General features: G+C 45.2%; 2 protein-coding genes across 2 annotated transcripts; both read left to right on the top strand.

Moving 5' to 3' along the window:
• Positions 1-3,512: 3,512 nt before the first annotated feature.
• LOC144951664 (uncharacterized) lies at positions 3,513-7,050 on the top strand. Its single transcript, XM_078882321.1, has 5 exons — positions 3,513-3,691; positions 4,585-4,732; positions 5,097-5,308; positions 5,455-6,014; positions 6,987-7,050. Exons 1-5 carry the CDS (start codon positions 3,539-3,541, stop codon positions 7,048-7,050), a joined length of 1,137 nt encoding a protein of 378 aa, XP_078738447.1. The 5' UTR covers positions 3,513-3,538.
• Positions 7,051-7,694: 644 nt separating this feature from the next.
• On the top strand, positions 7,695-12,217 carry PALB2 (partner and localizer of BRCA2). Its single transcript, XM_078862282.1, has 5 exons — positions 7,695-7,784; positions 8,306-8,422; positions 8,871-8,958; positions 9,192-9,361; positions 11,278-12,217. The coding sequence occupies exons 1-5, from the start codon at positions 7,759-7,761 to the stop codon at positions 11,522-11,524; spliced, it is 648 nt and encodes a 215-aa protein (XP_078718408.1). The 5' UTR covers positions 7,695-7,758; the 3' UTR covers positions 11,525-12,217.
• The last annotated feature ends 11,054 nt before the right edge of the window (positions 12,218-23,271 follow it).

The raw sequence follows: 23,271 nt of genomic DNA, 5'->3' as shown, positions 1-23,271 counted from the left end.
TGCAGTTAGTGTACAGTACTTTACGATAGCAACTGTAAAGGAATCTCGTGGTCAAAACTGCTAATGGCAGAGGCATGGGCGCCATCAGCGAACTGTACAGTACTTAAAAAAATTTGGCGCCAATAGTCGAATCCGCGATGGGCAAGGTTTTGGTGTATATACATACAACTGCATGAATGCTTTGCGCAGATGTATTTGGTAACGGATCATCGTAACACCTTTGTGTAAACCTCCTGCTGCTTTGCAGAGAGTGGAGAAGATTGACAGAGTTCGATCGCATGTCAGGATGACCATTGCAGAGCAAAACCATCTGCTTCTGGAAGGAAACCGTGAGGAAGTCGAACTGGGTAAAGTAGTGATCCTCTAATGCAATATTTATGCAATCGTGTATAAACCTTGAAATATGATTAGATTCAGTATAGTACTCAATGGCTAATTGCAGTCTAGGTTAAGTGGCAGTGCACGACATGATGAACCAATCTACCTGAGTTTGAGTCTCGGCCACAGCTAATATCAATGGCGAGTGTTATCTAAAATGTGTTCTGGAACCACTTCTTCATTAGACTGACCTAACTAGCATGGTGGTTATGGTAAAACAACTCCCATGACCGACATGGTATGGAGAGGGCTTCATCCAGCAGTGGATTGACAAAGGGCTGTGAATTTATAATTGTATAGGTAATTGCTACACAAATCTTGATTTGAAGCTTTCGTCACTGCAGGAATCCATGCTCTTTGGTTCTTTCGGTAAAGTCACGTTTTGTAGAAAAAATAATAGATAATCGTCCTAAGGTGGGATCTGTCCCACCTGAGGACGATTGCTTGTGTGGCGATCAAAACGTCGTGATCTATTATTTTTTCTACCGACTTGACTTTACCGAAAAAACCAAAGAGTATGCTACACAAATGCTCAGAAGCACGGCTGAACTCATTTTTACACAGGTGATAATTTCAGCTTGGAGTTTTTAACGTGAGGGTATATATGCGTGTAAAAGTCATGACGAATCATAATGTTAGAAAAATTCAGTAATAAAAACATGGTTTTGTACGAGGAAGAAAGTATGGATGTACCTTATACAAAACTAACATGTGCTGGTAAATTGCCCTTGGAATTTTCTCCCATTTTCATTCATTTTTAGATGATGGGAATGATCATATTTACAATGAAAACCAAATTCCATCTGCTGTTGGTTTTCAAAAAAAGTACCAAGAAAAGGTGGCGACTGTCGGCTTCAAATCACAGCCCAAAGTGATCACATTTCATCACATCCCGGAGAGTTGTGCCAGGAAAGTGTCTGAGCCATTGACAGAGCCAAGGCTTGAACACGTCTTGGGCGAGGCAAACACAGATTCGTTTTCTCAGTCTGAAGCAAGAACTGGCCGTGAATTGGGAAATGTAACCCAATGCGACCAACAGACAAATATGGATGAAAGAAATGTGAGAATAAGCAAAGCACTTACCGAACAAAGGACCACAGATGGGACATGTAGGAGTGAAGTTGAACGTGGATGGACACAGAGGAGTCAAAAGCAAGGTAACACTTGCAGAATACAGGCCCCGCAAGGAAGCAAACATGACGGCCCTAAGAGTTCTACTTCTTCGGAGATAAGTAATAGGGTTCTGGAGGGCGGAAAAATTGATTTACAAAAAAAGTTTTATACAAAACAAACCATGTCAGATTTTCCCTGTGTTGCTAAGAGCTCACAGCATAATAAACCATCTGACTACAACTTTTCTATCAGCAACAGGAGGTGCAGTAGAAGCTCTTTGCGATCACAAAGAGCTGAGCGTGAAGTTGACAGCATTCACATATTAACGTCTTCCAAAAATAATGATCCACATTCTGATGAACGCCTTCCTGAACTAAATGAAACGAGTTCCTTGCTTTTTATATCCAATATTTCTGCAATTCATCCTGTGCACGAGTACTCTGGAAGCAATATACAATCTCCTGAGGTTTCTGGTTGGCAAAGTATCCAAGACACTGCAAAACTAAATCAATATGCTCGGGATTTGAAAGACGTTGATGCCATTCAAGAAGTAATTGGTATTGAAAATGTGAGCAGTATTTCCAGAGAGCGTTTGGCTGTTGACAATAAACCAACTGAAAAGATGAATAATGATGCAGCGGTCAAACACTACGAAGAAACAGCACTTGAAAATTCAGACACCCCTGAATTAGACATCAATGAAGAAGACTGCATTGCACAGGGAGGGACTTGTACTCCGTCAGATTTAAAAGCCTCTGGATGTCAAAGTGAAAAATGCACAGCCATGGGACACAAAATCCAGTGCTCTGACATTCCAGGATCGATTGTAAAAAAGAAGGAAAATTATTTACCACAAACACTGCAGAGTGAAACCTGCAAAGAAGCTAATGCCGATGAGCAAAGATGTGCGACTGAGGTCCACGGAACAGAGCCGGGAACCTCCCACACGCTGGTGAACGGACTCCCGTTCCCCGTGGAGTATTACGTGCGAACCACACGTGGCATGGCCAGTCGCCGCAGTGAGGTGGATCTGCAGGCCGTCATTAACAACCACTTAAAAACCAGGTGGTGACACCATTCTCTCCTCTAATACTTTAATAGAGCAGCGTTTATTGTATTTTTGCTGTATTAAAGCTTTTAATGTTCCCTTTAGCACAACCATGCTGAACTAAATAAGTACACTACAAGAATAGATTAACCTGGATGCTTCTCTGGCTTGTTTGCGAGTCTACCTTTCCACAAAGTAATATTAACCCAGTGCTATATTCATAACTACTCGTTTTTTAAATCTGTATATTTACTTATTCTACTTTTCAATTGTTCTCAAAAATACATTGTTTTGATGTAATTAAAGATAATATAATTTTATTCTGGTACACCCATGGTAACATATCAGCCTTTGTTGCCAGCAATATGCTAAATAATCTTTGGGGAATCTTTCCAAAGGCTGAAGCAATGGTATATTAAGACATTGCTAACCACAATGAAAAATAACCGTAACACACCAATTTTTGAAGTTATTTGTGAGTGGTTTATTTAAAGTTGGTAAATTTTAACCCATGGTGATGGCTTTTCTGTCTCTCATAGGAGTTGTGAAGGTGGTAAGGGAGCCTCAAGAGCCAGGATATCTCGTAGAAAAAAAATTGCATTGAGTCAGAGCGAAGAAAATACGAGCCCAGAGACACAACTACTGTTTGAGAGCTCCAATTCGACGGCGTCATCTGAAAAGAGTGTATCTTGCTTACCTGTAACTCGCGAAAGTCAGCCTCAGCTGGTGGAGGTGTCTGGTCTCAAGTCTGTTATTTTTAATGAAGGTATCTCGCAGACCTCCGTTGACACACCGGTGGTGGCCAGGGAATGCCTCACAGACACTGAGGTTGATTGCAACACTGGGGTGCTGAAACGGCGTGTACTGAGCATCAGGCGCAGAGGGAGGGTGAAAGGGAAGCAAAATGGATCCAAGGTCTGTTGGCGATACAAATCCATTGAAAACTCTGGCATCCAGAGTTTGCCATCGACCGTAACCGATGAGGGTGTGGGTGCTTCGATGTATGAGAATATAACGGCACCATTGAAAGTACGAGACATTACAAAAGACATCTTGGCATTGGGCTGTCATGATTTGAATGGCATCAGTATTCATAAAGAGTGTTCTGATGTTGGACCAGAATTTGCAACTGCAGGAGATTCTGAAAATCAGGTACTCACATTTGCATTCTTCACATGTTATATTTAATAGAAAAATATAGCAATAGTTTGTTTTTTATTCTTGTAACCGCATTTTAAATAGGAGAGAAGATTGCATCCATAAATTGATTTATGCTTTGATTGGGACTAGAGCTTTTATATTACGTATTCCTGTAATAAAAGAATACAAATAAGTATTCTATTATAATGAACTGTCGAATTTATGAAAATTTATATGATGAAAGCTACTGTCTTTTTATATCATATGGCCTCCGTTTAATATGTTGTGTTCTTGAGTTTCTCTTAATTGTATAGGCAGAGATACAGAAAACATGTGGCTTAAAGCATGTTTTTCTCCCACTATGATCCCAATTGTGATAATGCCATCACATTATGTGTCGAAGTATTGATTCGTATCTCCCACAGAACAGTGAAACCTTTCATGTTAGAGAATGGCACATGGAAGTGGATATTGCAGAGTTACCTCTGACAACCCTTCAAGTGACCTGAACCACGCAGTAGAGGGCAGTACTTTCCCACATGCTCTGCCATAGACCATTGTTTGTCCCATGACTGTCAACCCCCTAAGAAATGTATTAATTATCAGAGCTTGAATTTAGTCAAATAAAATGTAGAACCAAATTTAATGTTAGTGTGTTTTTGAGTACGATAATTGGTGATTCGGTCGAGACCAACTCTCTACCCTTTAGGACCCGGTGTCTTGATGTAAATCCAGCATCTTGGCAGTGTCAGCTCGGTGCTCTGACCTGAAGTGCCTGACCACCTCAAATATGTGTGACGGTGCTTCCTGTGTATCAAGCCAATTAAAATGCCATACAATTTAGAGTGACGTTGATGGTAACCCTGTGAATCTGCTGAATATCGTGGGTGTGTCGGTGCTGCCAGAGCGAGGATCTGATCCCTGACACGCAGTGCAGCACATGGAGCAATGCACCTCCCTTGCGTAGCTCATCACTGAGGATCGGATCAGACACGCGGAAGCAAGGGTCCCCAGCGGCTACAGCACAGGGACAGGAGGAGCAGGGACCCACAGGTAGGCACATTCTACAGTCGCTCCCTTTTATCTTGAAATCGTAATGCATGTACGATAAACATACGATGATAAACACGCAATGGAGTGGAGCAGTAGCGCAGTGGTTTGTGCGCTACGCTGAAACCGTGTGACCTGTGCTTGATTCATAGCCACAACTAATGTCAGTGGCGAGTGATGTCTGAACCGGTGTGCACTGATCGGTAAAAAAAAAACGTTACCAATAAGGTGTATAGTCGGAGATGATATATATTGGCTAATTTAGTGAATTGATTCCTCTTTAAATAATAGTACTGTGTAACTTTACATTTTCATGCATTTTAAAGTGAAATAATTCTCCCTTCTGGGGCACTTGTACCTGATGAAGATTTTGAGGATGCAGATATTTCATCATTTTCACAAGAGCTGACCTTTTCGCTGGGCCTGATGCTCTCATGCCTGCAAACAAAGTCCCGAGGTCGGCGTCGTGTCGTTGAGGAGTTTTCCCTGCCCGACGAGTTTGCTGAGCTGAAGCGACTCCACGCACATACAGAACTCAACACCGGAACCTTGACCAATCCACGAATCACTGATGACGAGGTCAGGCATTACAGGCCACTTCTTCTCGAGCTAAACACAACACAGTAGTAAATGGTTACGTTCACTTTTGATTAAATGTAGTGTGTACAATTATGTTTGTTCAGTGATGGTAAAATGTGTATCGGTGGTCTTGCATTTCCAAACAGGATGCAGAAAAAGTAAAGGTTGGAGCTGCCTTAGGTGTTCCATGTGAAGAGAAGTGCTCGGTTACACGTGAAGATTACAACGTAGCCCCACAAGAAGATAAACGCTTTGAAAAAGCAAATGCAAGCTGCCCAGATGACAATGTAATGGATAAATCACAAAAACTTGACTGTGGAGATGCCAAGGCACAGTTGTCCACTACTGTCATCCTGTCCACTCCAGTAGAGAGTGGACAGGTGCAACTCGATCAGATGCCTGCTTTATCACCACCGCGGTTGTCAGTGGGATTTAGCCCTCCTTCACTGCATCTGAGCCAAGTCTGTGGATTGTCACAGACCAGTGGCTTGGTGAAACCGCTCAATTCAGATCTCCAATATGCTGATGTAAATGGAGAGTGTGCCCCTAATCGACAAGTAAACAAAGTTAAGGATTTTACCCACAGCGAGGTGAATGTTGCAAACCCCTGCAAAGGGGAGCTGCCACCGGCGGCGGTTGCAGCTGCTGCTCCAGTTTGTCACGAGGGACAGCCTCCTATGAGAGATGGAGCAGAATTATTTTCCCAGTGCTCTGCTGCTGAGCTGCAGGGTTGGGAACATCAAGAATTTGTGAGGCCAGAGACTGTGCTTATTCATCCTTCACAGCCTGACAACGCAGCAGCAGTGGTACAGATGAGTCCACATGAACTAAACGTGCACAGAGACCAGGCAGACGGCTCTGCTCCGCTTGTAACTGATGATGAGAACAATCCTATGGACGTGACCCAAGGAGCGCCCAAGCCGCAATTTCACTGGCAGTTAGACTTGATGGCTACGATTCAGGTATGTTGTGAGCGCACCGTCCTCGATACAGTGAATGAATGAGAGTGGATTGGGGACTTCTGGATTTGGCCGTATTAGAGAGTTTAATACAGTATTCATAACTAGCCTCTTTGTGAGCAGATTGCAGTGCAGAAAACCCATTGCTATGCTGTTCAATGCTCTAAAATCTATGCTCACCACCTTCATCAACCTGAACTTAACCAGCGTCGTGAGGTATGGTCATATAACCCCCATGACCCGCACAGTGTGGGGAGAGTCGTTCAGCAGCGGATTGGTAAAAGAGCTGTACATGTAAAAATGCTGTAATGTGTACATTTTTTTTATACAGACAACATTGACCTATAAGATGTGACGTAGTAGTAGTTTAAGCCCTGTGCTGTTTGGATACAGTTATATCATGATGATTATTTAATGGCTTTTGTGTGAAATTGGCAGTGCTCTGCAAGTGGTAGCATTGAGGCCCTGTGCAGTGCATTCTGGGAGCTTCAAGGACACCCTTGCAGGTGCCTCATTGTTGCTCAGAAAGGCCTTGTTTCCTTGTGGGCTGAGCACTGGGAAGATGGACAATGGCAAGAAATCCATACATGGGTCTTGACTGATGTGAGTAATCATTGCCTTTTTACTTATAGAATTGCCTTTTATTGGACACACTGTCATTGAAACGCCATAACCTATTTTGTTTTGGTGATCAAACTTGTGGTTTGTTTTGCCAACAGGGAGCAGAAGTTTCCAAGTTGGTTCTCATCCAAGACTCTCAATCTCCACGACTGGTGGCAGTAGCTGGTAATGTGAGGTAAGAGCTACTTTTCGCCAACACCAGATGTCGTCGATGGCAGTGCTCGCCTAATCTTTTGCAAGGCAGATGTAATGGGCTGGCAAGCCCAGGTGAAGCCAGGTGAGAACTCAAAAGACCAAGATGGCCTCACTTGCAAGAATGACCTGGGTCACCAATTTGACATTCGATTTTCTTTCATACTTATCACGGTGACCATGTAGACTAAAACCAAATCACCCGGAATGTTCACGATCTCGTGGGGTCTTGCAAGTCGAGCGGTATTGAGCCTGGATCGTTCTTGGCTGGCTGGCCTCCTTGTATTAAACGGTCGTTGTGAGGCTTCAAGGCTGCGTTGTGGGCAGCAGAGGGCAGTGCCGAAACATGCGCCGTTGTCCTGCAATACGCAGCCGTCGACACCAACCTACGCCAATGGTGGTGAACTACGGTCAAACAATGCCCATGACCCGCACAATATGGAGAGGCCCTAATCCAGCAGTCGATTGACAGCAGAAAAGGGCAGTACATGTTCATGAACGCCAGTAGTCTTGTTTGGCCACAACGTTGATCTATCTTTTCCCAGGATCTTGCATGTGGTGGGAGGCTTGGCGGTGGTGAGCCAGCCTCTGATTGGAGAGACGGTGGGGGCTGTGGTGGCGCTGCGGCGGCGGCGGGTGGTGTGCGTCACGCGGAGGAGGCTTGTGCAGACGCTAACGATGCTGTCCTTTGACGAGCAAAATGGGTCCGGAACCTGCCAAAACACACAAATTACACATTTAAAAGTCCACTAAAGCCTCTCAAAGCTGGACTAATAGTAGAGAGCCTTTCTGGCTTTGGGGCGATGTGATGCATACTATAACTAATTAAATTATCTGTCACTATACATGTACATTTACATATAATTAATACCTAACATATATAAATAACACGAAACAAATACATATTTATAATGTACAAACTTTTAACAATCGCTCGTTTATTCCGAGTCACCATTACCACATGCAGAGTGAATGCCGTATATCTGCCATGCATTAATTAAAGTGCAAATTGTGTGTTATTGCTTTATAAAAAAAATGCTTTATTTATTTTCGGCTGGTCTTTCTGGCCTCGTGCAAATTCCAGCTTACTCGAGTCCATCTTCAAAATGGCTCTGTTTTAACAACAAGCTTGGTTTGCGATGGAGCTCAGGTGGACTGCTATTTAGCGGTCATGCACGTTAATGTTACGATTTGTGGTTTGAAAGTCCTTTTTTGTTCTTGGCAGGAGCCATTGTGCGTCACATCTTTCAACCCCTGATGATGATATCATCACCCTCAGTGATGTTTCAGGAGAAGATGAAGCTCTGATTGGCTCCACTGCATCAAAGGACCTTATTATTTGGTGAAATATATCCCCTTCTTGCTTCAGATGTTGTACACGCCCTTGAGTACGGTAATGTGCTGATCCACTGCTGGATGAGGGTCTCTCCACACTGGGAGTGGTAGGAGTTATTTGACCACCATGCTAGTTCGAGTTGGTGAAGGCAGGGAGCATAGAAGTCCCGAAGCAGCCTGTAAACATGCAGGGTTGTCGCCAAACCAAGCCTGCGTAGCTGCTTTAAAATTGTACAGTAATGATCAACAACACTAGTTGGCACGATAACCTGGAAAACATAATGCCTCCTGCCATCACCACACAAGTATATTGAATCACTGCCCGATTGAGATGCACACATGAAATGGAAGAACAATTATATCAATGTTTACATGGTATTAAGTAATGCAGGCTCAAATTATTAGCATATACAAAATATGCTTTGTTTAACATGTGGTATTGTTTACTTTGACAGGAACGTGAAATCCGGGCATATAATTTGTTGCATCTCCTTGACGTTTCTTGGCCCATGTTCATTGTGCAGGCGTGCTGTTTCTGATTCGGTACGTACCTCCGTTGTGTTTTTAAACAAATCCTTTCACGACAGTTCACATGGCAGACTTGCGATACACCTCTGCAGTTCATTTTTCATTGAGTCAATTATTGCATTGAACGTTGCCTTGATAGTTGTGCATGTTTTGTGTGCCTGCGTGCGTGTGTGCTTTTGTGTTTGGTTGGTCATGTGTGAACGTATCTGTGGTAGCTGAGTTTTTTTTCGCTTTGTAACTTGATCTAGGGACTCCTGTTTGCTGTGCTGAGTCCAATGGATGAGATTTCCAAGGAAGAAGGTTGCACAGAGCCAAGCGCCTTTGAGAAAGTCGCCTGCACGCTCGCCGCCATCAACCCGAGCAGCCGGCGAGCTTGCACCGCCGCGCACTACCAGCTGCCTTCAGGGCACACGGCCGGGTGAGTCGCACAGCCCAGGCCTGTGATTTTTCCCAAGCTTATACTAATTGAATCGAAGGAGGCATGGCAATTTTTTTAAAATTTATTTAATAATAACACGCGAATAATTTTCTAGATATATACAGGAAAACCTTGCCCAACGCTGCTTTATTGAATGCCTTTTCGGCTACACGTGGTTAACCTAATGAGGTCTGTTTGCCGGAACACTGGAGGTGATGTTTCGGCTGTACGCGGTTTGACGCTGCTAAGATTCTCATCTCCACGTCGAAAAGTAGTGACGTGTGAGTGCCGCATCCGTTGGAAAGTGTGAATGAATTGACCTAGAGAACGATTTATTTACCATGTATGCTTTTGCATGTGGTCTTGTGTGTTGTGTGATAATGTAACACACTTGACACGTACAACAACACAACGCAACTGTTCACACATTTCCACATGGATCTAGCTGTCCACTTGTTGAGAACGTTGGCCATACGGACGCCTAGATTGTGAATCATTAACGTTTAAGTGACAGTGTCAGGAGCGAGCATTGGGCATGAGTGCCGCAGTGTGGGAAGAGTAATGGACACGGGGGTTTTGTGTTGAAGTTCAATTGAAATATAAAGACTGTACACACACACACAAGACATGGAGAGCGACTCGGCATCCTTTAGTACAATAACAAGGGGCGGAAATTACGTCGATTTAGTTCAACGTAGGGTGATGAACACGGTTTGCCCAACACGGAATTTTCTAGTAACCCCTGCGTTCGGCGAGGTCTCTACCTCTTTATAATTGATCTCGTGTCTTTGATGTCCCTGGGCTCGTTCATAGTGCCGTCATTCTGTTTCTGATTCAGAAGGTTATACCCCCATTGGTGTTTTTATGTGACTCATATCGTAACAATTTACAATGTCAACATCACATGCTAGGGATTTCAGTTTTACAACATCATGGGGTTGAAAATAACTTAAAAGGGGAAGAGAATAGCGGGAATGGGTGTCGGTGAAATCAGTGGTGCTCAAATCAACATTCGTCACTCGTCACTCCACAACCGTAGCTCTAAGAAGAATACTGTACTTGGTATATCTTGCACAGCATCCCTACCTTGGGGCATATCGCTCAACAGTTTCTGCCAGGCAGTGGTTGCACGTGTATTTAATTCAGTAGTGTGAAGGCTAGGGTTGTGGATCTTACAAATGTTGTGAAACTTTCTTCCCATGGGCATTGAGGTTGCCATAATTTGGCTCGCCAGGAGATGTCAGTACAGCAAGTGGACTGATCACCATCATTTTCCATCTTTACGAAGATAGAGTTTGCTCCCTTGCACGAGTAGGTTTTCTCCAGGTGCTCCAGTTTCCTCCCACTTGTATAAACACACTCATTAATTGGCTGAAAACATCTTAAAATAAAAACCCAATGCAGGACTGTCATGAAAATGAGTCGAACGACTGAAGTGTGGCTCTCCTGGATATTAACTAATAAAAAATAATGTACGATTCGTGTATGTAAAAAGTTATCCCATGCTTTTTTCACTGCTTAATAGACATGCCCAGATGTTAAAAACAAGTTGAATTAATAGTAATAGTTATTTAATATTCTACAGCATCATTCATGCAAATTATGCTTCAAATACATATTCATTATTACAGTAAAATATTGCTTTTTGCGTTCCTTCCATCCCTTGAAGATTGGTGCTCTTATTGCAACACACTTATGCAACAGACATCGAATACATGTTTGATTTAATTTATATTTTCAACAAAGCAATCGTAGAAAAGCAAAACTAGGATACAGATCCTCGCCGCATCCAATATAGACGGGTGAATAAAAAAAACAACCTCGTTATCTGAGGCAGGAAAGCAATGCAGAGGCAAACATAAATTGAAAATAAGAAGGAAAACAGACATCTCATTGTAACCGTGGCTCCCCGACAGCTTTGTGTGTGGAGTTCTGGGCGGTGGCACGTTGGCTGCAGCCTTCACCTCCGGTGCCCTGGCCGTGTGGGATGTCTGCTCGGGCGAGCTCGCCGCAGTGTGGGACCCCCCGGGCTCTGGGCAGCGCTGGGCCCTTCTCGACTGGGCCACGATGTCCCACAATCAGCCTGGGGCCTCTCCCTGTCACATGGCACTGCTGGAAAACGTGCAGGGATCGGTGAAGGTTTTTAAATGTGGCCCGCTCTAAGGCCTGTGCTGCTTTAGCTGGGAAGATGGTCCTCGCGACAGCCTCTTGCTGTGCTGTTGTACACCTCATATTATTGCGTTTTCAAAATACTGGGCAAAAATAAAAAAATAATCACGTGTGGATTTGTTTGCCTAAGAACAAATCACGGGAATGTGCCTGATCACGTCAGATCTCGGAAGCGCTAAGCAGGATGGGCATGGATAGTTTTTGTATGGGTATCCACCATGCGCAAATGGGCTGTCATAGGTCTGTGAGGCTGTGTTGTGGGCGGAAGAGGGTCGTGCATCAAAATCCACAGTTGTTATACTCTTTCACTACTGTTCTCCAACGCCAACTTGCACTGACCAGCATGGTGAAAGATGGCCATATAACCCCAATCATCCATATGGCATAGGGAGGCCCTCATCCAGAAGTGGGTTGGCTGAAGGGCTATAAATGTACGTATGTTTTGGTTAAAAAACGAAATGCCAATGGTGGTCACTTCATAGTGGGCAGCAAACATTGTTTGGTAAATGTAAATATTTAGCGGTGTTGTTTCATTGCTTAAAATATGTTGAATGTTTATTTGTACATACAGGATTGTCAAAGCTTTAATTGTTTATTCTTTGGGAAACATTGTACAAAGCCAAATACATGTGTTTTTAATGTTAAACTTCACCAGTTTTTACATTTGTATTGTGGTTACGTTGACTTAATAAAAAGAGATTAAAACGTTTGTGTGTGTATCTTTGTTTAGTTTGTACACATAAATGAGTAAAATAATTTAACATCCGTTTTCCTAACTACTACTGGATGATGGCCTTCACAAGCCGTGACAGTCCAGGGAGTTGTTTGACCACACTTCATGCTGGCCAGAGTGGGACGGCAAAGGTAAAAGTCCTGGAACTGTTCAGATATCACTGACCGCTTATGTTAGCCGTGGCTGGGAATCGAACTTGGATTTTCCTGGTTCATAGCACCGTGCAGTAATTGCTGAGCCACTACATCCCATTTAAATAAGTACTTTGGTCAAATTTTAAACACCGGAATAATCCTCTGGTCGTATAAGTAGAGGTATTCCCTCCCCCCACTGGCAAGATGGTTTCCCCAGGGTCAGGGCGTGTCCCCGTGTAACGCCACCCTCTCCGCCCCACAGGTGTGCTCGTCCGCACAGGTGGACTCCGGTTTGCTGATGCCGTCTTGGCACAAAGGAGTGTCCCGTCGAACACAGAGGGGTGGTGTCCTCTTATACGGAAGGATCCCCTACAACAGGAGTCCTGTGTCTTTGGCTCTTCCGTGCTCAGCGACCGCTATATCCTTTCCACCAGCACGTGTGTCGCATCGACCTTGGGGCATACAGCCCAATACCGAGGTACAGTGTGTTCTCAGATTCACGCCGGCGGATATACTGTGTCCCGTACATAATGGAGTCTTATGGCGGAATCCATGTAATACAAAATGTAAAATAATTGCATTTGAACGGCGTGCAACGCAATGCTGACTTGTGAAACGTTACCTTGTGGTGTTCCACTTAAAATGGTGCACAAACAACAAAACGCTCAACAGATAAATAGCACTGCTTTAAAGGAAATATTTAAGAGGTGACGTTTTTGGGGAATGGCCTTTCGCCACAGCACGTAAATGTGTGCTCCAAGGAAGGGCCTGTTGCCCAAAACGTCGCGTATATGCGATCTTGACGAATGTGTTGAGGTTTTATTTAGTGCCTGTTGTTGGCTGCGCAGAAGCGCCACGTGTCGGGCAGCCCCAGCTTCGCGATGTCATGTGTACATTGGCATTGGATTCTGCGTTCCAAAATCGGTTTGTGATTTCCGGTGTATTCATTTGTTTTGATTATATATACAGGGACTCCTCTACTTACGAACGAGTTAGGTTCCAGAGGTCTGTTCATAAGTCGATTTGTTCGTAAGTACAACTTTACTCCTGTCGATTCCAAACATGTTGTACGGCATGTACGCTTAACACGGGGAATGGCTTTAAAAGTTGTATAATCTCCTGTAGATGTAGACGCCACTGGTTCCTCATGTTCTGCAGATGTAGATGCCACCACCACCACCGCCATCTTTTGCGCAGCGGTTGAACTTGTACTGCTCGTTCGTATCTCTGAAAGTTCGTAAGTCGAATGAAAGTTGGTAAGTAGAGGAGGTCCTGTATATCATTACAAGCCTTAAATTGCATACATTTGGTTTAAATGAAAATAGCGAGGTCTTAATTAAACATTCTGGGGCACCCCACTCTTGAACCACCGATTGGCAAAGTTGGCTACACATGGTGCGAAAGAAGTTCAACTTAAATACAACCAGCCCGTAATTTTGAGGACAGTACCATACCGGAGCCTCAGACGCTTGGTTAATAACGATCTTGCTTATCATGTCACCTCTCGCGAGTCGTAGCGCTTAGTGTAACGTGTGCTGTTGGGTGAGGTGAGCAGCAAGAGGGCAAGGCGGCACGTGTGTTCCCCGGTAACTCCTGGCCCAACCACTGCTCCTATCCCAGTCAGCGTGCAACGTTGGACCAGCATTAGTTGACGTTGGGCCGATGTTGCTTGTCTACCGGGACCTCATGAAATGAGCCCCTGCCCTACAACCAAATCACCCTGAATTGCGCCTAAGGTGCACACTTGGAATTACGTAGAGAGAAAGAAAGCGTAATGCACGGGTTATAAAGCACATGCAAATTAGAGATAGCATCGTGACTGCACGTTAAGAAAAGCGGGCTTTGGCAGGGCACGTCGGTAGAAGGTGGGATGATGGTCAACGGTCGAGTCGCAGCCCAAAAGTGGAAACACTTGAAATTTTGTGATGAAATCAGCTCATGTGCAGATGCTATGTGTGGATTGTCATATCGTAGGACCGTAAGAGATGTCGACAGCTTGGAGAAACGTTCCTCCAGTGAGTGGATTGAGAGTGACTGCTGCTGTTGATGTCCCATGCTGACACTGGTGTTTCCGCATTTGATATTTGATCAATGCTGTCTGTCAGCGCCGTGTTCCCCACCCCTTGCTTGGTGGTTAGTGACGCCTGGCTGCCTCCCACGGTCAAACAGCGGCCAGGGAACAGTGCCAGCACTCGGGGTCGATGCTTGGGCCATGCACCCATTCTGTCTCTCGCCCGTTCCCGCCTCTCTCACTCACACTCCGGCTCTCCTCTTGCGCACATACTCAACGTGTTCTCTCGTCTCGTGGCAATTTCGCTTTTGTTTGTTTTTAATTTGTGCAAAAATTCGACGGCAAATTCCGCGGCGCGTGGGAGGGATGGCCCAGCAACGCTCGGGGGTGACGGGAGTTGGCCGCATACACACGGAGTGAGATTCGGTAAAGGTGTACGTAGGAGCCAAGGTTATTGATGTCGCCGAGATGGGAAGAAATATGCAACGTTTGGAGGAAAATAGGCGACACAGTTGAAGCGGCATCTCTAGCTCGGCTGAGTTGCTGATGTCCTTTGCACCGTGTGAGAGAGTTCGTGGGAATGTGGACGGTATACCATGAATGCCAGTGGCGAGTATGCATATTGGTGGCGTAGCGTGATTGGTGGCATGGAACATACTCTTAGGTTTTTTCGGTAAAGTCATGTAGGTAAAATAATAATAAAAATAAAATAAAATAATAAATGAAAATAACTAAATTAAATCACGACGTTTCGGAGGCAACACAAGTCTCCGTCTTCAGGTGGGACCGTCAGCCAAATTTACTGTATCAAGTGAAGTGAAATCCAAGATCTTATATACATGGAACATGGTACAAGGAATTTAATGTGGCCCACTTTCCAATTCGCCCCGCTGCCGCACTCTTACGGAACCGAGTGCTTTGGCCCGGTACAGTTGCACCACCTGCTATATACCGAGTGATGAAAATACTATAATGCATGTAGCATAACATAACCTTATTCCAAGCCTACACATCATTAAACATGTTCAGCTAAAGTTACATGAACATACGCTCTATATATCAGACAACATATTTTTGACTCTCAAAGAGTACAGTATTGCGCAAACGTTTACACTAAAGAGTAACGTATACATATAATTATAGTGAATGACCTCGGTTATTTACCCTACGGGTAACCTTGGAGGGACCCACGCGAATAAGCTTGTGTGTTTGTGTGTGATACAATACAATGTGGTTTTACATAAGGGTCTTAAATATGACCGCATCTCAAGTGGGCATATTTGTTGTATAGAGGCAGCCAGTCTGTGATGTTGATTGATGGTCATTACAAAGTGTGTCAACAAGGAATGTTAAACAAATTATATGTTGCTGCTGCTGCGTTAGCAGTCGTGCACAGTATGAAAGAAAACTCGACATTCGTCAATAATGTGCTGTTAAGAAGGGCCCATTGCCTGACACGTCGACTCGGCCTGTAACCATTCAGGCCTCTTGATTTTTTTTTATAACCGTCAACATTACAGTCCATATTTGATTCAATAATCTGTTCTTTTTGTTTCCTGTTTTCCGACTCGCTTATTTGTCCTTAAGTGAAAGTAATATATTCTCTCGCGTGGGGGTAGGGCCTCATACAGCATTGGATTGGCAAAGGGTAGCTAGGCATGTGCGCGCATGATTAATCGATGCCTTGTGTGCCAACAGAGGCCGCTTCAGCACCCGCGCAGTGGACAGCGACTCCGTGTGCCACGTGGCGAGAGAGGGAGGAACACGTGGTCTCATCGGCGTGGCCTCCGCTCACCACGGTGGGTGTTTCACCAAAGCACAATGACCAGGCCTTCATTTCAGTTGGAGCTGTCTTGGGCTGAGCTCCAGAAAATAATTTCTACTCTGCCGCTTTCTCCCCCGACAACGGGGTTGGGGGTCTTGGGGAGTTGTGGCGGTAAGACGGTTGGAAGGCCTAGGAAAAAAACACAACCCACGTGGTCGGCTGTGTTCCCCACGGTGTTCCACACACCCGTTGATGCTTTGTTAATATCGGAGACAATGCATTCGTATTTTGGTCCACTTCCTCTTTTGGTTTAGATCGCATAAATATAAATGTGTCTTAAACCCGCCACCACCCGACGCAGCCAATGAGTAAGGTTTGTCACGTGAACAAAACATGCCAATTCGTTACTAATTCAGCACCACCGGTGTGTTGGAGAGTAAACCCAAAACCTTTTACAATTCGAGTACGACGTTTCGCCGGTAATTCCAACCAGCCATCATCAGGCGACAGCCAGAGTTGCGGAAAAAATCCTCCTGTTTCAATAGTACTGACGTTGAAAGTAAAAAAATAAATATAGGTGACGTTTCGGGCAATTTCCATGATGTGCAATGAAGAAGGGCCATTGTGTGAAACGTGAGCTGTTAAATATTTTCCCTGCATTCACGTACAGTAGAATATTTTTTACGTATTTCTGAAATGATGCACGCAGCCGCGGCGTGTCGGCTGCTCTGACTCACTTCAGTGTGAATGTGTGAATAACCGATTTATATAATATTAATATGTTTAGAGTTACGCCACCGGAGCGCTATAATTGAGTGCCTGACCGTATAACTTTACCCTGCATTTAATATCGAAGCCTGCAAACTCGTGTTCAATGGTTGCAGATCCACAGCCCCGAGGTGCATACTGAACTGCAACTACAATCTGGTAAATGTGCAACGTTGGTCTGACGTTGGCATGCCGTTGGAATCGTTGGGCCAATTAATCCGAATGCATAGAGTATGCGATTAGCACGGTTGGCTACGTACGGTGCAAAAGAAGGTCAACATACCTACATTCTGTGCCTCGCGTATAACGGGGTTTGTTGGGGGGCGAGGGGGGCCCCAAAACAATGCAAATATTGGAAAATTAAATAAAGTCACACTCCCAAAGATTTAAAATTGCACAGCGTGCAAATCAATAACCGACTTGTATTGATAGAGTGCGGTACTTGTAAATCAATACGAATATGAAGAGACAAATATATGACCGAGGGGAGTTGTCTCTGTGTCCATTCTGTTACTTATATTCTCAACAACGACGCTCATGATTATTTTACTAAATATTAGGTGGTGGTGTTGCTGCTGCTGCTGCTGCTGTGTTGGCAGTGGTGCACAGGCACAATCAACAAAAACTCAACATGTGTCAATAGCACTGGCCTTTAAAGTGAAAAAAAACATAGAATAGTCGATGCTTCAGGCAATTTCCCATTATGCGCGAAACGTCATCTTTTAAATATGTTTCCTCTTAAGGCCGCAGTGTTATTGAAGAATGTGTTGAGTTTTTATTTATTGTTACTCGTGAGCTGTGTCTTCATAATTGCCGTATCGTCTCAGTTTAGAATTGTGCTCTACAGTAACCTAGCTTAGTCATGGATTGTGCCATCCATAGGCCATTGTAGTGACACACATGGGTTGAGTGCACTAGCGTGATTAACATTTACTTATTTCGCGTGGGAAGCCACACGTTGTGTCTGCATTGAGATGCTTGGCCAACAACAATCGTGTATGTTCTTTAGCTATGGGGGAAGCAGAGAACTTGGAGATAGCCCATGCAGAACAGTGGCAGAACATACAAAACAGAAAGATGCCCGAGTCTGGAATCGAACCTAGGTATTTCACTGTGAGGCGCAAGTGTGACCACTGCACTGCCACTCTTCTGTTCTGCCCGAGTGTTGTTAACCCAAAAGCGTTCTCCAGTACACGGTGTCGCTAAGATGCGCTTCGTATCTGGCCTGCGGGCTGTCGGTTTTCACCCCTGGTGTACATGAACCAATTACATCTCGTACAACCTATACGAATCCAGAGTATCCTATTTTCACAATTCAATTTCATGTATCCTGAGCAAACATCGTCTACTTACATCGATACATCGATACGGTGTTATGTGCGTATTCATTACAGTGTAGGGTGTACGATGCTGTAGCTGGAGGAGCGTTTGTGTGACAGTGATCGATAGCTGCCTCTGAGCCATCACTTTCAGCCAAGTTTCAGCTGTGGTATGGGTCCCATTGCATTCAGATCTCAAAGCCGTGACATTCACGTAGGGTACAAACTGGAGACCCTATCGCTACCTTGCAGGACAATTGAGTTTTTTTTAATTGTCCAAATGGCATGGAGCGGTGGTGCAGTGGTTTGTGCACTGTGCCAAGAACGTGGCAACACAAGGTCGACTCCGAGCCAGAGCTAAATCCATGGCGAGTGATATCTAAACTGGTCCTGGGCCTTCCCACCTGTCACCAACTTGCACCGATCAGTGTGTCTAAGTATGGTCAAACAACCCCCGTGGTCGACACATTACCTCGCTGATCTCGTCAAGGAGCCTAAACGATCACGCGAACTCTGGTCATCCTCGCAGCGGCTTTTGGCTGGCCATCGAACAAAGACAGTCACTGCATCGCGTGCTTTTAAATGCGCTTCTTCGGCCGTCTGGAATGCTCTTCCAATATTAGGAAGCCACTAGAGCTATGCACTTTTAAATTTAGATTGAAAACTAATTTCTTTAGAATGTATTTTTGTGTTTAGTTTGTTATCCGTCCCCCGCACCTCAGATATTAACACAATTGGCTACGTATGGCGCGAAAGAAGTTCAACATACATAGATACAGACAGTGTAGTTAGGCCTTCATCCAGTTGTGGATCAACAAAGGGCTGTTTGTGTCTAAACGCGACCATGTCTCAGGACGCTGCGCACAAGAAGGAGACACGCACCGTGGGTGCTTTATGGGCAATGTTTTTTGGAGCACACATTTTAAACAAATCTCTGTGGAACATTTAACATGTTTGATTGATCCATGATGACAGAGCCTGTCATAAAAATAGTGAACATGTAAAAGTAAGTTCCAAGAAGCCCAAGTGACAATGCCTGTTCTTCTGCCAGCGCCGATAGCCGTGCCACCGTGCCACCGTGAAACGGCCACAACTTGTTACGGTATGGGCCATGTAGGGCAGGGGTGGGGGGAGTTGTTTTTCTTCCTTCCCCCGCACCTCCGATTAGCACGGTTGGCTCCGTACAGCGCAAAAGAAGTTCAACATGCCTACATACGTAGGAACAGGACTATCAAATAATTTTCGGAGGCAATCGTTCGCCAACACAAACATCTCGGTCACTACTGTCACCGCAAGACGAGCTCGGTAAATGTGCCAATGTTGGGCAACGTTGGCATGTGGTTGGAATTGTTCGACCAACATTCCATGTTTACTGGGAGGCTCTGGCAGTGCCAGAAGTGACTTGCACACTTACACGTACGTCATGCATACACACCAAAACCAAAATACAAAGATCCCCGTATTGCCTTAACAGGCTTTTGGGGCAAGTGCTGCTCATGAGGACCTACGAAGGCTGGCACAGCACACGAGGGGGTGGGTGGCCAGTACCAAGTCCGGTCGCCTTTTTCTCTCTTGTGGCAATGTTTACACACTACACGAGGTACACATTTGAGGCTGAGTCGACCTAGGGGAGGCCCAAGACAGTTTCAGATAATCGTCACTGGTATTGGCCGTGAGTGGGAATCGAATCGGTTTGTAGCGAAGCGCGCCAAATGCTACACTACTGCTCCCCCATACAAATCATAACACCGAAACACATATGTCATACATACCACATTCCAGGTGTGGAGAACCTTTTTTTAAAATTGAGGGTCCAAAAGGGCATTTCAAGCACCCTTAGAGGGCCATAGATGAATGCACACATCTCAGCCACATCTGTCGCTGTAGGGGCCCTTGTAGTAACAGAAGTACTATTGAATAGGTCAAATACATCCCCTTCTCGTATTCTATTAGAGTGGCAAAGACACTTGCTGTGACTTGAATATCGTGTTGTGGTCCAATTCAAAGAGATTGGCCTTGTGTGGCCATAGGGCGTATGAAATTAAGTGGCACGCCTTATCTGCGCAACAGGCCTGTGAAACGATCACAATTTGCTGTAGGTGAAACTGACCGCTGTGCAGTGTCTGCAGGACATCAAGCCGCAGAAAAACTACCCTAATCTACACCCCAATGACTGGATTTACTTTTGTGCTCAACAGGGTCAGGTGCAGGTTGGTGAAGTGGGGCCTTAGTTGTGGCCATAAATGAACACAGAGAGATTCCCAGTCAGAGGGCAAATTGCACATCTTTAGTGCCGGAGTTTGTAGTTGTTGTCAAGTTTATTTTGTTTAACCAGGTCAAAACTCACGAGACCAGGATGAGTTCAATTTACAAGAGTGGCCTCAGTCACAAAAACGACAAAAGCCAAACAAATAAAATAAAGTACAGCAATGAGGTAAATAAATCAGAACAAAAACCAAAAAAACACTAAACACACGAGGCTTAGCACTGGCAAGGCACTGCACCTTCACTGCCTGATTTCTGTAAGGCTTGTACAGCAGGGATCGTAAAGCGATTCTAATGGGAGTTAAATTGATGTGCGTAACCTATATCTGCGCCTTGCATTGCAGTTCCTCGAGGCCCTCCCCACTCGCCCACCGCCCACCTTGCAGGTCCTATGCGCACGCACGTACTGAGAACGTCTCTGCAATATTCAACACGCGTCACATGGCCTCTCGTCGCACAGCCCGCTTTGTGTTTCACGCCTGTGGCATTTGTTAACGACGACGGCGACAACGACGACTTGCGTCCGTAAAGCACCCGTGACGTAATGGACGTCTCGGAGCGTGGATGCAAAGTGTCTACGTAGACCTGCCTCACAACCCTTAACCGTTTAGAACACAAATTTCTCGCCGTTGCGCGCAATGCTGGGTGCTTTCGGTGAAAACGTGACGAGTTCCCGCGCGGGCGCTTGCGCTCTCTCGCCGCTCTCTCGCCCTTTTGCCCGTGGCGCAGTAACTCGGCATCCGTGTTGCCTTTCCTGGCAAATGGAGGCTCCGTTGCGCGAGCACCGCGGTTCCGAGCGGCGAGCGCCGCCGACGCGCTTGTGGGACCGGCGCGCGAGAGAGCTTTTTGGCTTGCCATGTGTAGTCTAGTATTATTTGTTTGCGTGCGCGTTTGTGCCAGCGCGTGTTGTGTGCGTGTGTGTGTGCACGCGTCGCTCCCCGCCCCCATGGCTGCCCCCGCTGCCGGAGCCCTAATTTGGCATTTCTCCAGTCAGGGGTTTTGTGCCTGCGCAACCATTTTGTCGCGCGCTGCCGTCGCAAAATGGCGTCTGAACACGGAGTGCCCCCCACCCCTACCACCGCCTGGCATCGGAGGGTCCAGCATGACGCCTAGTTTTGTCTTCCCACCCCCCCCCCCCCCCTTTCGAACCGCACCGCCGATTGTATATCCCGAACGTCGATTTTGATCGCATCGTTTGTTTGGTGATTTTGTGTTGCCGCAATTTTCCCTCTCGTTATGCGGTGCATTATCCGGCAGCTTTATAGTTATTATTTGTATTATTCCACTGGCTCGCCTTGCTCCGCATGTCTGCTGTCGCTTAGCGCAATTATTCGTTTTGTGTGTGAGACTGTGCTCACAACTTTAGTTTATGCTCGTAAAAAAAAAACCACGCTAATTTCAAAGCAAACAAAATCATAATTCAGTACCTACCCAAACTGCCGCAGGTCGTACTCCCCATGTGACCCAGCATATGGTTGATGTGCTCGTGGACATTATTGAAATTGTAATTCTTCGATTAGCCGGCGTAATTACGGCCCGCGTACTTTCCGGCGTGACTCTGCATGTGGCGGAGCACCGTGGCGCTTTGCACGTGTGGTGCCTTGTTTTGTGACGTTGTTTTTTTCTTCTTCCTTTCTTTGCAAAATGACGAGCGACCCGGCCCTCTCGATGGCCACCCGGTGGATACTTGGGATGTGACCTCTGGGTTGACGAATTGTGTTCGATCTGTTTTACTTCGTTTTTCCCCCCCAATTTAAAGCAGACGTGTCTAACATCAGCAAATTCTGTAATTCTTCAATCATATTTCCAGTTTAAGTATTTACAACATGAACATCTCGCGGTAAAAGTACAGTGTTTTTTACACGAATTTTTATATTTGGTAGTTGTGCCACAATTTTTTTTTCGGAACTATTAACAGGAATGTGCTATGGGTTTTGAATAGCGAGAGGAATGTGCTATTTTGTGTGCTGTGAAGGAGGGCCATTGCCTGAAACATCACCTTCATATTTTCTTATTTCAAGGAAACGTTATTGACGAGTATGTTTAGTTTTTTTTTCCGCTACGCTTTTGTACAACTGCCAACGCAAGCAGCGCCACCAATTAATTAGCTTAAATTAAATGCCACTGATTTGTTTCGTCAGTGACGACAGAAATAAGTAATCATCATCTTGTGACATCCAATACTACTAATGTATCGACACTACTGTGAACGTAAAGACCATCAATATCTCGGCCAGATAATGAGCTACCTGCTTGTTTGCGGCATTACCCAAAATGTGACATTTTCAAGTTGTGCCACTTAACACATTATTTTTAATTTTACAAACATACAAATTCCCAAACCTCACTTTAGCCGTGATCGTGATTTTTTTTTTACGGAAGAGAAAGACGCATTTTTTCGTGTGATGCGTGAACGGTGCGTGAGTGCCATTAGTGAGAAGGGAGTGCCACACATGAGCTGGGGCGACAAGTTTCCGCTCCGGCGACTCCGAGTTACGGACGCTGCTTGTACGATGGCTGCCGAGCCCTCGAGTCGCCGTATGCATCCCTTTTTTGTCAAAAAGTTGGACGTTACGGTGGCTAGGAGATGTGAACTACCTCGCCTGGTATACAGAAAATCGTGGGTTCGATCCCGACCCTGACGCCTGCTGTATATTTGGAGTTTGCGTGTCTCTCTCTCATCATCATCACGGTGGCTAGGAGATGTGAACTACCTCGCCTGGTATACAGAAAGTCGTGGGTTTGA

This window comes from Lampetra fluviatilis, chromosome 1 (genome assembly GCF_964198595.1).
Source record: "Lampetra fluviatilis chromosome 1, kcLamFluv1.1, whole genome shotgun sequence".
In the NCBI taxonomy this organism is placed as follows: domain Eukaryota; kingdom Metazoa; phylum Chordata; class Hyperoartia; order Petromyzontiformes; family Petromyzontidae; genus Lampetra; species Lampetra fluviatilis.
The sequence above is the reverse complement of the archived record's forward strand: the minus strand, read 5'-3'. Positions and strand labels throughout refer to the sequence as shown.

Coding starts and splice junctions, on each gene's coding strand:
- LOC144951664 (XM_078882321.1), top strand. CDS start 3,539: ATGTATGAGAATATAACGGCACCATTGAAAGTACGAGACATTACAAAA. Junction 4,733..5,096: donor GGAGGAGCAGGGACCCACAG/GTAGGCACATTC, acceptor TACCTGATGAAG/ATTTTGAGGATGCAGATATT. Junction 5,309..5,454: donor CACGAATCACTGATGACGAG/GTCAGGCATTAC, acceptor ATTTCCAAACAG/GATGCAGAAAAAGTAAAGGT.
- PALB2 (XM_078862282.1), top strand. CDS start 7,759: ATGCTGTCCTTTGACGAGCAAAATGG. Junction 7,785..8,305: donor TCCTTTGACGAGCAAAATGG/GTCCGGAACCTG, acceptor TGTTCTTGGCAG/GAGCCATTGTGCGTCACATC. Junction 9,362..11,277: donor CCTTCAGGGCACACGGCCGG/GTGAGTCGCACA, acceptor GCTCCCCGACAG/CTTTGTGTGTGGAGTTCTGG.